Below are 12,738 nucleotides of genomic sequence, written 5' to 3'. Positions count from 1 at the left end.
TACAGCTGGGGGCTTAGGACTTGCTTTTTGAAAGCAATAGGCAAACATGTTCGTACTTTTCATTGTCCTTCTCTGTTGAAACCTAGAAGGGCTGTCCAAAAAATAAAAAAACAAGCCCATTTTAGATAGAATGTAATAAATAGAAATAAATCAAAACTTAGAAAAAATAAGATGACACCTTTTTTTTACTGGACTAACTTAATACATCTTTAGATTAGCTTTCAAAGGTAACCCTTCTTCAGATCGGAAAAAGGGTATCATAAACCGGTGGACTGCCTGCACGCCTCCGAGAGACTCTCTCCGTCTCGTCGGCAGGCATTTAAGCAGTGCACCGAGCCCGCTCGCTGAAATCCCTCCCACTTCCGGTCTCCCCTCCAATGACGCGGCGGGTCTCCCTACGTCACCTGGGAGAGCGGGGAAGCCGGAAGTGGGGGCGATTCGGGCAGGGAGCCGACACGAGGCAGCCGCCATGTTAGTTACGGCTGCTCCGTAATTTCGTCGCTGGCCTACTTTTTCTATGTTTTGATTTATTTCTATTTATTAACTTTAAAAGTGGACTGAAATGGCTACCACATCACTTTACTCAAGATAGAATGTAGAAATTGGAATTCCTACAGTCAGGTTAGGATGTGTTTTAGGAAAGAATCTGCTGACATAGAGGTTTATTTATTTATTTGTTACATTTGTATCCCCCATTTTCCCACCTATTTGCAGGCGCAATGTGGCTTACATAGTACCGGAGAGGCTTTGAAGTCTCCGGTGAACAAATACAAGGTAATGTTGTGATAGGATAGAGTTCATGTAACACTGTCACATTAGGGAGTCGTACAACGGTAGAGTTGAGTAATGTCCATTACGTACTTGAGTTTTGTTGTGTAGCAGAGTTCAGGCATTTAGTTGCGTCGGTAGGGTATGCCTTTTGGAACAGGTTAGTCTTTAGTGATTTCCGGAAATTTAGGTAGTTGTACGTCGTTTTCAAGGCCTTTGGTAATGCATTCCATAATTTCGTGCTTATGTGGGAGAAACTGGATGCATAGATTGATTTGTATGTAAGACCTTTGCAGCTTGGGTAGTGAAGATTTAGAAATGTTCGTGTTGAGTCGGATATGTTTCTGGTTGGTAAGTCGATCAGGTCTGTTATGTATCCTGGGGCTTCACCGTAGATGATTTTGAGGCGTATTTTCAAAGCACTTAGCCTTACAAAGTTCCATAGATTGCTATCTGCCTTATTTTCGAAAGAGAAAGACGCCCATATTTCGACCCAAATCGGGAGATGGGCGTCTTGCTCCCGTGGGCGCCCAAATCGGTATAATCGAAAGCCGATTTTGGGCGTCTTCAACTGCAATCTGTCGCGGAAACGGCCAAAGTTGACGGGGGCATGTCGGAGATGTGGTGAAGGCGGGACTGGGGCGTGTTTATCGGCCGAGGAGAGATGGCCGTCCTCGGCCAATAATCAAAAAAAGAAAGGCGTTTTTAGCGCGGATTTGGGTCACTTTTTTTGGACCCTTTTTTTCACGAACAAGTCCCCAAAAAGTGCCCTAAATGACCAGATGACCACCGGAGGGAATCGGGGATGACCAGCCCTGACTCCCCCAGTGGTCACTAACCCCCTCCTACCCAAAAAGTAATGCCACACTGGGAAAAGACCGAGGGTCCATGGAGCCCAGCATCCTGTCGATGGCAGCGGCCAATCCAGGCCAAAGGCACCTGGCAGTTTCCCAAACGTACAAACATTCTATACATGTTATTCCTGGAATGGTGGATTTTTCCCAAGTCCATTTAGTAGTGGTTTATGGACTTGTCCTTTAGGAAACCGTCTAACCCCTTTTTAAACTCTGTCAAGCTAACCGCCTTCACCACGTTCTCCGGCAACGAATTCCAGAGTTTAATTACGCGTTGGGTGAAGAAACATTTTCTCCGATTTGTTTTAAATTTACTACACTGTAGTTTAATCGCATGCCCCCTAGTCCTAGTATTTTTGGAAAGCGTGAACAGACGCTTCACATCCACCTGTTCCACTCACTCATTATTTTATATACCTCTATCATGTCTCCCCTCAGCCGTCTCTTCTCCAAGCTGAAAAGTCCTAGCCTCCTTATTCTTTCTTCATAGGGAAGTCGTCCCATCCCCGCTATCATTTTAGTCGCCCTTCGCTGCATCTTTTCCAATTCTGCTACATCTTTCTTGAGATGCGGCGACCAGAATTGAACACAATACTCAAGGTGCGATCTGCTTGCAAAATCCCAGAGCTAGTAGGGAACTCATGCTGGGGTCACTGGACAGATTGTTATAATGTTGCCCTTTTCCAGATTCTTCCCTTGGGAGCTGGGAGCTGTTTGCTTGAACTGGACAGCTGAACAGGTCAAAGGCGTGGCCAGCACCACAGTAAGCGCCAGATCGCAGAGCTGGAGAACACGTGCTGAGTGATTCCATGAATACTGCGTTCGGTTCTGGTCGCATTATCTCAAAAAAGATATAGCGAAATTAGAAGAGGTTCAAAGGAGAGCAACCGAAATGATAAAGGGGATGGAACTCCTTTCATTGGCTCACCCTGGGCTCGGGATGGGCACCTCCATGGCTCCTGTCCCATGCTCCTGGGCTGGGTCTCTCTGCTGCCCACCTAGAGCTCCCCTTCACAGTTATTCTTAGCAGCCATTCTCTTCTTCCATAGCCAATGGACTCGCTTCTTCTGGTTCTGGGACTCCCCTTTACCCTCCAGAGCAATGGCAGGGGACCATCAGGCAACCAAAGACCAGGGACCAAAAAGTGAACTCCCATTGCCAAGCAAGCAAAACCCACAGCAAACCCCTCCCCCTTCTCCAAGGCAAGCTGTCACCTTTATCTCCTCCCCCCTTGTCACTCTTCCTTTCAGTTCACTTTCTCTCTGCATTTTATTCCAGAACTGCTCTCCTCGGGCTGGGCTTCCTCCCACCCGGGGATCTCGCAGTCACTCCCCCCCCCCCAGTGACTCTCCACAGGGACTTACTCTGCTAGTAATCCCCAATTTAACATGGGATTACACTTATTTCTAGGATAGACAGCATAAAATCTATTTCATTGTTTTGAGATCTTGCCAGGTACTTGTGACCTGGATTGGCCACTGTTGGAAACAGGATGCTGGGCTTGATGGACCTTTGGTCTGTCCCAGTATGGCAACACTTATGTACTTGGATTCTGAATGGAATCTTGCTACTCTTTGGGGTTCTACATGGAATGTTGCTGCACTTTGAAATTCTGCATGGAATTTTGTGATTCTTTAGAATTCTAGAACCTTGCTACTCTTTGAGGTTCTACATGGAATGTTGCTACTCTTTGGGTTTCTGCTAGGTACTTGTGACCTGGATTGGCCACTGTTGGAAACAGGATGCTGGGCTTGATGGACCTTCGGTCTGTCCCAGTATGGCAACATGTACTTGGGATTCTGAATGGAATCTTGGTACTCTTTGGGGTTCTACATGGAATGTTGCTACTCTTTGGGTTTCTCCCAGGTACTTGTGACCTGGATTGGCCACTGTTGGAAACAGGATGCTGGGCTTGATGGACCTTTGGTCTGTCCCAGTATGGCAACACTTATGTACTTGGGATTCTGAATGGAATCTTGCTACTCTTTGGGGTTCTACATTGAATGTTGCTACACTTTGAAATTCTGCATGGAATCTTGTTATTCTTTAGAATTCTAGAATCTGGCTACTCTTTGGGGTTCTACATGGAATGTTGCTACTCTTTGGGTTTCTGCCAGGTACTTGTGACCTGGATTGGAAACAGGATGCTGGGCTTGATGGACCTTCGGTCTGTCCCAGTATGGCAACACTTATGTACTTGGATTCTGAATGGAATCTTGCTACTCTTTGGGGTTCTACATGGAATGTTGCTGCACTTTGAAATTCTGCATGGAATCTTGTGATTCTTTAGAATTCTAGAACCTTGCTACTCTTTGAGGTTCTACATGGAATGTTGCTACTCTTTGGTTTTCTGCTAGGTACTTGTGACCTGGATTGGCCACTGTTGGAAACAGGATGCTGGGCTTGATGGACCTTCGGTCTGTCCCAGTATGGCAACATGTACTTGGGATTCTGAATGGAATCTTGGTACTCTTTGGGGTTCTACATGGAATGTTGCTACTCTTTGGGTTTCTCCCAAGTACTTGTGACCTGGATTGGCCACTGTTGGAAACAGGATGCTGGGCTTGATGGACCTTTGGTCTGTCCCAGTATGGCAACACTTATGTACTTGGGGTTCTGAATGGAATCTTGCTACTCTTTGGGGTTCTACATAGAATGTTGCTACACTTTGAAATTCTGCATGGAATCTTGTTATTCTTTAGAATTCTAGAATCTGGCTACTCTTTGGGGTTCTACATGGAATGTTGCCACTCTTTGGGTTTCTGCCAGGTACTTGTGACCTGGATTGGCCACTGTTGGAAACAGGATGCTGGGCTTGATGGACCTTCGGTCTGTTCCAGTATGGCAACATGTACTTGGGATTCTGAATGGAATCTTGGTACTCTTTGGGGTTCTACATGGAATGTTGCTACTCTTTGGGTTTCTCCCAGGTACTTGTGACCTGGATTGGCCACTGTTGGAAACAGGATGCTGGGCTTGATGGACCTTTGGTCTGTCCCAGTATGGCAACACTTATGTACTTGGGATTCTGAATGGAATCTTGCTACTCTTTGGGGTTCTACATAGAATGTTGCTACACTTTGAAATTCTGCATGGAATCTTGTTATTCTTTAGAATTCTAGAATCTGGCTACTCTTTGGGGTTCTACATGGAATGTTGCTACTCTTTGGGTTTCTGCCAGGTACTTGTGACCTGGATTGGCCACTGTTGGAAACAGGATGCTGGGCTTGATGGACCTTCGGTCTGTCCCAGTATGGCAACACTTATGTACTTATGTACTTGGGATTCTGAATGGAATCTTGCTACTCTTTGGGGTTCTACATGGAATGTTGCTGCACTTTGAAATTCTGCATGGAATCTTGTGATTCTTTAGAATTCTAGAACCTTGCTACTCTTTGGGGTTCTACATGGAATGTTGCTACCCTTTGGGTTTCTGCTAGGTACTTGTGACCTGGATTGGCCACTGTTGGAAACAGGATGCTGGGCTTGATGGACCTTCGGTCTGTCCCAGTATGGCAATACTTATATTCTTATGTGAGAGCATCCTAGTGTATGGAAAGGACTACGGGTTTGTGACACTTCAGGAGCTGTTGCTGGTTCTGGTCTTGCAGGTCTGTGAAAGGGTTATGTTCTTAAGGAATCTATCTACATCAGGGCCGCTGAGAGACAAAGCCGGGCCCATGGCAAACACTCCCCTGGGCCCGCCCCCTCTCCACCCCGCCACCACCCCGCTTACTTGTCCTGCACTTCTGCTGCAGGCCGTCACGGTGCACAGCAAACTTCCCCAGGGCCCGGCGCTAGCATTACTCTCCCGTTCCTGTGCGCGACAGCGCCAAAAAGCAGAATCCTTCTCTCCTTCCTGCTGCGTCCAAAGAGGCTGTTTGGACACAGCAGAAAGGAAGTACTCTGCTCTGCGGCGCTGCCTCACACAGGAACAGGAGAGTAATGCTAGTGCCGGGCGGGCCTCCCTTGAATGCCGGGCCCTGGAGAATTTTGCGGCGGCCCTGATCTACATTTTGGGATTCTGTCAAGTACTAATGATCTGGTTCAGCTACCGTTGAAAACAAGATACTGGGCTAGGTGGATGTGGCCTCTAGTCTTTGAAAGGTGATGTCATAAGTACATAAGTGTTGCCACACTGGGACAGACCAAAGGTCCATCAAGTCCAGCATCCTATTTCCAACGGTGGCCAATCCAGGTCACAAGTACCTGGTAAGATCCCCAAAAAAGCTCAAAACATTTTATGCTGATTATCCCAGAAATAATAGTGGTCTATGGACTTTTCCTTTAGGAAGCTGTCCAGACCATTTTTAAACCCCGCTAAGCTAACTGCCTTTACCACATTCTCTGGCAACAAATTCCAATTACACGTTGAGTGAAGAAATATTTTCTCCAATTCATTTTAAATTTATTACTTTGTAGCTTCATTGCTTGCCCCCTAGTCCTAGTATTTTTGGAAAGTGTAAACAGACGCTTCACATCTACCCGTTCAACTCCACTCAGTATTTTATAGACCTCTATCATATCTCCTCTCAGCTGCCTTTTCTCCAAGCTGAAGAGCCCTATTCGCTTTAGCCTTTCCTCATAGGGAAGTCGTCCCATCCCCTTTATCATTTCCGTCGCCCTTCTCTGCACCTTTTCTAATTCCACTATATCTTTTTTGAGATGCGGCGAACAGAAATGAACACAATATTCGCGGTACGGTCGCACCATGGAGCGATACAAAGGCATTATAACGTCCTCACTTTTGTTTTCCATTCCTTTCCTAATAATACCTAACGTTCTATTTGCTTTTTTAGCCGCTGCAGCCCACTGTGATTTTTTTGCTACTGTAGACCAACATAGTTACTCTCTGTGAATTACTTAGGCGCTGCCAGGGAGTGTTCCACTTGTCAGCTGAGGTGCTTGACTTCTGCTTGTCTGAATTTAGGATGGCTTTGCCAACAGCTGGTTACTAATTAACAGATCTTAATGTTGGTTCCTGGAAAAAGAAGCAGGTGGGCCGTGATGGGCTGAATGTGCATGAACAGGAGAGAGAGGGTGGTTGGGCTGGAGGTGGGGCAAGAGGTTTCCTTGAAAGGATGAGTTTTTGGCACTTGGCACTGAAACATCTCTGGTCACTGGGCAGCAAGCCAGGCATCCTTTTAAGTTCATTCAAACAAAAAAGGAAATGCAGTTGAGATATAAGAATGGGCAACATTTGCTTTCCCACACTTCAAGCTACAGTAGCACCCTGGGCTTGTTCTAATCGATTCTACTTCCTGCTAATCTATTTACAGGGAAAAATTGTGAAGCTTTTCAAGAGGATGCATAGCTGATTATCGACTAGAAAGCCATGCTGAGAATCGCCCCTCTCCTTTGAGGGTTTATGCATCTGTATGGTATTGTAGCTGGTGCCCTCTTTGCGTCAGAAGGGGGCAAGTGGAGCAGTGAACCATGGGCTGAGATTTAATGCTTAAATTCCCTCTGGTGGGTTCAGCCATGGATTTTGTCCTTCCTGTTAGAGGTTGACTGAATGTCGGGTTCAGATTCGGTTATGGTGCCAAAACTGACCCAAAGCCCTTTTTCTGCTTGGTTTTGGTTTTGGCCATGGTTTTGGTTTTGGCTGAAACTGACTGTGTGTTTTCAGTGGAAGCAGAAAATTTGTGCTTTGTCCTGTTTGTCTCCCTCCCTCCCCCTCCCCCTGCAGCTATGTTGCCAGGGCTGCGGGTTTCCCACCCAATTGGGCTCCTTCCTGTGTCCCGTTGCGGCTTTTTCACGCCATGTGCGGGTTGCAGGATTTTGGGCGGCTTCTTCTTGCTTTGCCAGCGTTTTTTTCGCCCGCTGCGGTTTTTTTCCACGGCTGCGATGATGTCATTTGTATGCAAATGACCTCATTAATTATTAATTATGTCATTCATATGCAAATGACTCCATTAATATTTATTAATGAGGTCATTTGCATGCAAATTAACTTTGTGCGGTTTTCGGCTGGTTTGGGGCTGGTTTTGGGTGTGAACGTTTTTTCCCATGTGCAGTGCCGTAGCGAGGGTGCCTGACACCCGGGGCGGGTCGCCGCTGCGCACCCCCCCCCCGGGTACAGGGCACGGCGCACCCCCCCCCCCGAAACGCATCCTTACCTTGCAGCGGAGGGCAGGCAGGAGGGCCGATCCGCCCCCCAGTGCACGTCACTGGGAGCTGCGTCGGCTCTGCTGCTTCTCTGCTTTCTCTGCCCCAGAACAGGAAGTAACCTGTTCCGGGGCAGAAAGAGCAGGGAAACAGCGAGCTGACACCCCCCCAGCGGCGTGCCCCCGGGCCGGACCGCCCCACCGCCCCCCCCTTCCTACGCCACTGCCCATGTGGCAACACTGCCTGACAGTCTAGGGGTGTAATCAGGGCAGAAATGATCCCCAGTCCTTCCTTTCCACGCTGGCTCTACTCGCAAAATGGCTGCCATTATCTCTAGTGGCAATCTTGCGAGACTGCCACAAGAGGTCACGGCAGGGGCGTAGCTTTGTGGGGCCACGGGGGCCTGGGCCCCTGCAGATTTGGCCCTGGACCCCCTGCCGACGACTCGACCGCCGCCAACTCGCCGTTGCCGTCTGCTACCTTTGCTGGTGGGGGACCCCAAACCCCGCCAGCCGAGGTCCTCTTCGTTCTATTTCTGAGTCTGACGTCCTACACGTACGAAGGAAGAACAGGACCTCGGCTGGTGGGGGTTGGGGTCCCCCGCCAGCAAAGGTAGGCGACGGTGATGTCGGGGGAGGGTTGGCGGCAGCAGGGGGGGGGTCAAAGTTGGTGGTGGCGATGGGGGGGGGAGGGGGTCGGCATTGGCGGAGGGAGGCTAAAATGTGCCCCTCACCTCGGGCTCTGGACCCCCCTCCCACCAAAGTCTGGCTATGCCCCTGGGTCACGGCAGCCATTTTGAGAGTAGAGCTGGGGATCACTCCTGGCCTTGACTATACCACTAGACCACAAGGGTAAGGTAGTCTGGGGGGAGGGGGAGCTACTCTTTGCATTTTTTTTCTGTAATGTTATTCCAAATACAGTTATTGTGTTTTTTTTTTTTTGTTACATTTGTACCCTGCGCTTTCCCACTCATGGCAGGCTCAATGCGGCTTACATGGGGGCAATGGAGGGTTAAGTGACTTGCCCAGAGTCACAAGGAGCTGCCTGTGCCTGAAGTGGGAATCGAACTCAGTTCATCAGGACCAAAGTCCACCACCCTAACCACTAGGCCACTCCTCCACTGTTGCTACTATTTGAGATTCTACATGGAATGTTGCTATTCCACTAGCAACATTCCATGTAGAAGTCGGCCCTTGCAGATCACCAATGTGGCCGCGCAGACTTCTGCTTCTGTGCAGGACGTCAGACTCACAGAAGCCTGCGCAGCCTTCTACATGGAATGTTGCTAGTGGAATAGCAACATTCCATGTAGAATCTCCAATAGTATCTATTTTATTTTTGTTACATTTGTACCCTGCGCTTTCCCACTCATGGCAGGCTCAATGCGGCTTACATGGGGCAATGGAGGGTTAAGTGACTTGCCCAGAGTCACAAGGAGCTGCCTGTGCCTGAAGTGGGAATCGAACTCAGTTCCTCAGCTCCCCAGGACCAAAGTCCGCCACCCTAACCACTAGGCCACTCCTCCACTCCTCCTTGCATAGTAGTTTATCTGGTAAATAGAATGCTCCAGAGAAATGCTTTTGATACAAAAGTTTAGCAGGAATTTAAGTCTGTAAATGTGGGACGATAAGCTCCTGAGGAATTAGCCTCTTTGTGGAGATATGACATCAGCTGTCACCAGGGCCGGCCCAAGGCAAGATGCCGCTTGCATGTCCCCCCCCGCCCGTTGATCATAAGGGAGAAATGTGGGAGACCCACATTTGCATGCAATCAGCAATCAGAGCTGGCGAGCGTGTTGTTTTATGCGCTCACCGTTTCTGATCCTGGGACGCAGGCAAACGCAGGCGCTAGTCCGGCACTAACGCCCGCGTTTGCTTTTGATCATCTGGGCCAGAGTTCTTCTCTTTCTCGCAGCCTGCTTGAAATCTCCCATAGAGCAGAAGAAACAGCTGTCCGTCTTCACCAGCTGTTTCTTCTTTTAAAGCTAAGTGCTTTTTTCCTGTTTATATTGGATTTTTGTAAAAAAATAAAAATAAATTTATTTGTTGAGTTGTGCTAAATGAGAAGGATAAATTATTGATGACGATGGGCTTATGGTTGTGGTCTGAAACGAGATGGCTCATAACAGGCCTTATAGAAAACTGTTTTTACTTAGTTGATTTTCAAACTGAAAGTACATGAATTAATGCAAAGACCAGAGGTGAAACTACCCATGGGCTTTGCAGATATTCAGACAGTATGAAGGTTGTCCACAAGGAGGAAGTTTGGAGATGGTGGGAGCCGACAGGCCTTGAGCATGCACAGATGCCTAAGGCCTCATGCCAGCTGGCCATGATGCATGTTCCGTTATGCAGATTGTAACATCACCACCGCAGGGGAGGGAGGGAAGGAAATAAACACCTTGTGGGGAAGGGGGAGGTGCATGGAAGGAGATTGATCCTGGAAACCATTGGGAGGGGGAGGGAGGGAAGGAAGGAGAGGGATGCTTGCTGAAGAGATGGAGGAGGAAGGGAGGGAAGGAGGCAGATGCTGGACTCCATGGGTGTGGGGGTTGAGAGGTAGGGAAGGAGAAAATTTCTGGACACCATGGGGGGAGAGGGAAGGAGAAATGTTCAAGAGGTAGGGGGAGGAAAAAAGAGAGATGCTGGATACCACGGGGGGGGGGGGGGGGGGTGAGAGGTAGGGAAGGAGAAACATTCTGGACACCATGGGGGAGAGGGAAGGAGAAATGCTCAAGAGGTAGGGGGAGGAAAAGAAGGAAAAGAGAGAGATGCTGGATACCACCGGGGGGGGGGGGGGGGGAGGGGGTTGAGAGGAAAGGAGAGAAATTCTGGATACCATTGGGGGGGGGGGGGGGGTTGAGAGGTAGGGAAAGAAAGAAATCCTGGACACATTAGGGGAGACTATGGGATGGTAGATAAGGAAGGGGAGATGCTGGGGTTGGAAGAGGAGCTTGGTCCCCCCCCCCCCAAACAATAAGGTGTTCTGCTGCCCCTGCCCTGGCATGTTGGATCTGAGTCTCCGTTAGCCACACAGAAGTGAGAGATCAGATTTCCAAAGGTTTGTGCTTTCAATAGCTGTCCCTATACTAGACGTAGGGGAGTGGTAGGGGAGTGGGGCCGAGAACGGGGCAGTCTTTGATAAATTAGCACCCAAAGTACCCAGCTATGCAGAGATACTAATGTGTGGGATCCAGCAGGCAAGGAACTTAACCCTTGAAAGGCGCTGACCAAACAGGAGCGATGCCAGAAGCAGGCAGTGTTAATTACAGTAATATGGAGTGAGAAATAATTGTTGGAAGGCAATAAGTATTTATTTATTTATTTATTTGGATTTTCCTCACACCTTTTTCAGTAGTAGCTCAAGGTGAGTTACATTGAGGTACACTGGGTATAGCCCATCATGAGTGATTCATGCATGTGGACTCCTTTGAATTCACTGTGGTACCTGCAAAGATGTTTCTTGGATTTGTCTTTTTGATCATTTGAACTGACTTTTTCTATCTTAATCTTGTGTGTTGTAGGGGAAATCATATCCTTTCAAGGGCCCCTTCCCTCCCATGTGGAATCCAGTCGCCTACTTAGACTACAACAACCTCTGGAGGACTTTGGACACCATGGGAAAGGAGGTAAGTGTATGCCACGTCCAGTCTTCAGAATACGCCTCCGTTTAGGGCAAGACTTATCAACCCAGGCTTCAGGTCATACTCATGCCCAGATGATCAGATGCAAACGCAGGTGCTAGAGGCTGTTAGCGCCACGCTAGCGCCTGTGTTTGCTAATGCTCCATGATCAGAGCCCCCGAGCGCAGGATACAATGCGCTCGCAGGCTCTGAACACAACTAGCATGCAAAACAGGGCTCTTAGTGCAAGTAGCATGCAAATGCATGCTAAATGTATTCTTCCCCAATGATCAGCGAGCAGCTCGCCAAACCCAATGCCAGTTCACAGCTGGCGTTAGGGTTTGCAGACCATTGGGGAGGAATGGTGATTGGTGTGTCCTGTTCAGCATGCATTTGCAAGCTATCAGGCCCCCCATTCCCCCTAATGCAGCAGCCCCCCCCCCCACAGGAGCAGGAACTTTGACCCAACCCTCCCTCCCACCCAGTGACACAGGGGCTAGAGGTCTGGTGGACCTCCAGTCTTCCCCCCACCCCCCCCACCCCCGACACAGGTTCAGGGGGGGCTGGAGATCCAGTGGGTCTCAAAGGGACCGAGAGTTTTTTTGACTTGAGACCCACTAGGCCACCAGGGCTCTATTCAAGGGAATGCTAGGGGGGGGGGGCTGGAGACCCACCGGATCTCCAGCCCCCCCCCCCCCGAACGTGTGTTGGGGAGGGTCAAGGGGACTGGAAGTCCGCCAGACCTCCAGTCCTTGTGTCGCTTGGCTTGGGGTGGGGGTACTTGGATCTCCAGCCCCTGTGTTTGACAGGTCTGGGCTTTTGACAGCCCAGACCTGTCAAACAAATGTGGGAAGATTGTGCTTGAGTGCATGCTCAGGCACTATCCTCCCACACTTTACCCTACGATCAGAGATAATAGTGTGTTTAAATTTATATGCTATTATCTGTGATCATAGGGGTGGTAAAGCTTCGCGCTGTTCCAGTGCTATTTTTACAGCGCTGTTTGGAACAGCACAGGGGTTTCGATCATCCGCCAGTCAGATTTTCAGGATATTCACTATGAATATGTATGAGATTAATTTGCATGCACCTCCTCCATTGCATGGAAATGTATGTCATCCATGTTCATTGTGAGCATCCAGAAAATCTGACCAACTGGGTTGAGAACCACTGGTTTAGGAACTATGAAAAGATTATAAAGGCACACTTTTTGAAATGAAAGAAGCAGTTTTAGTTTGGGGTCATACAATTTAGATGGGAAAATTATTCTGATCCAGGTTTGTCACGGCAAGTTTCCACGATCAACACCTAATGGCATTTGTGTTCTTTAGCAAAGGATTAAGATGTTGCGGGAAGAGCCTACTACTGACCTGAATTCGGTGTTAA

General features: G+C 48.6%; 1 protein-coding gene across 1 annotated transcript in view; it reads left to right on the top strand.

Annotated features, from left to right (window-relative positions):
- Nucleotides 1-12,738, top strand: part of LOC115459113 (amine oxidase [flavin-containing] B-like) — a gene marked incomplete at its 3' end in the record, with an annotated part of 75,151 nt that overhangs the window by 54,851 nt on the left and 7,562 nt on the right. The window contains exon 4 of the mRNA XM_030188978.1: nucleotides 11,254-11,358. Within this exon, the coding sequence (XP_030044838.1) occupies nucleotides 11,254-11,358 (105 nt within the window). The remainder of the gene's footprint in view (nucleotides 1-11,253; nucleotides 11,359-12,738) is intronic.

Source organism: Microcaecilia unicolor, unplaced genomic scaffold, assembly GCF_901765095.1.
Source record: "Microcaecilia unicolor unplaced genomic scaffold, aMicUni1.1, whole genome shotgun sequence".
Classification (NCBI taxonomy): Eukaryota; Metazoa; Chordata; class Amphibia; order Gymnophiona; family Siphonopidae; genus Microcaecilia; species Microcaecilia unicolor.
This window is presented reverse-complemented; position numbering and strand designations above follow the sequence as displayed.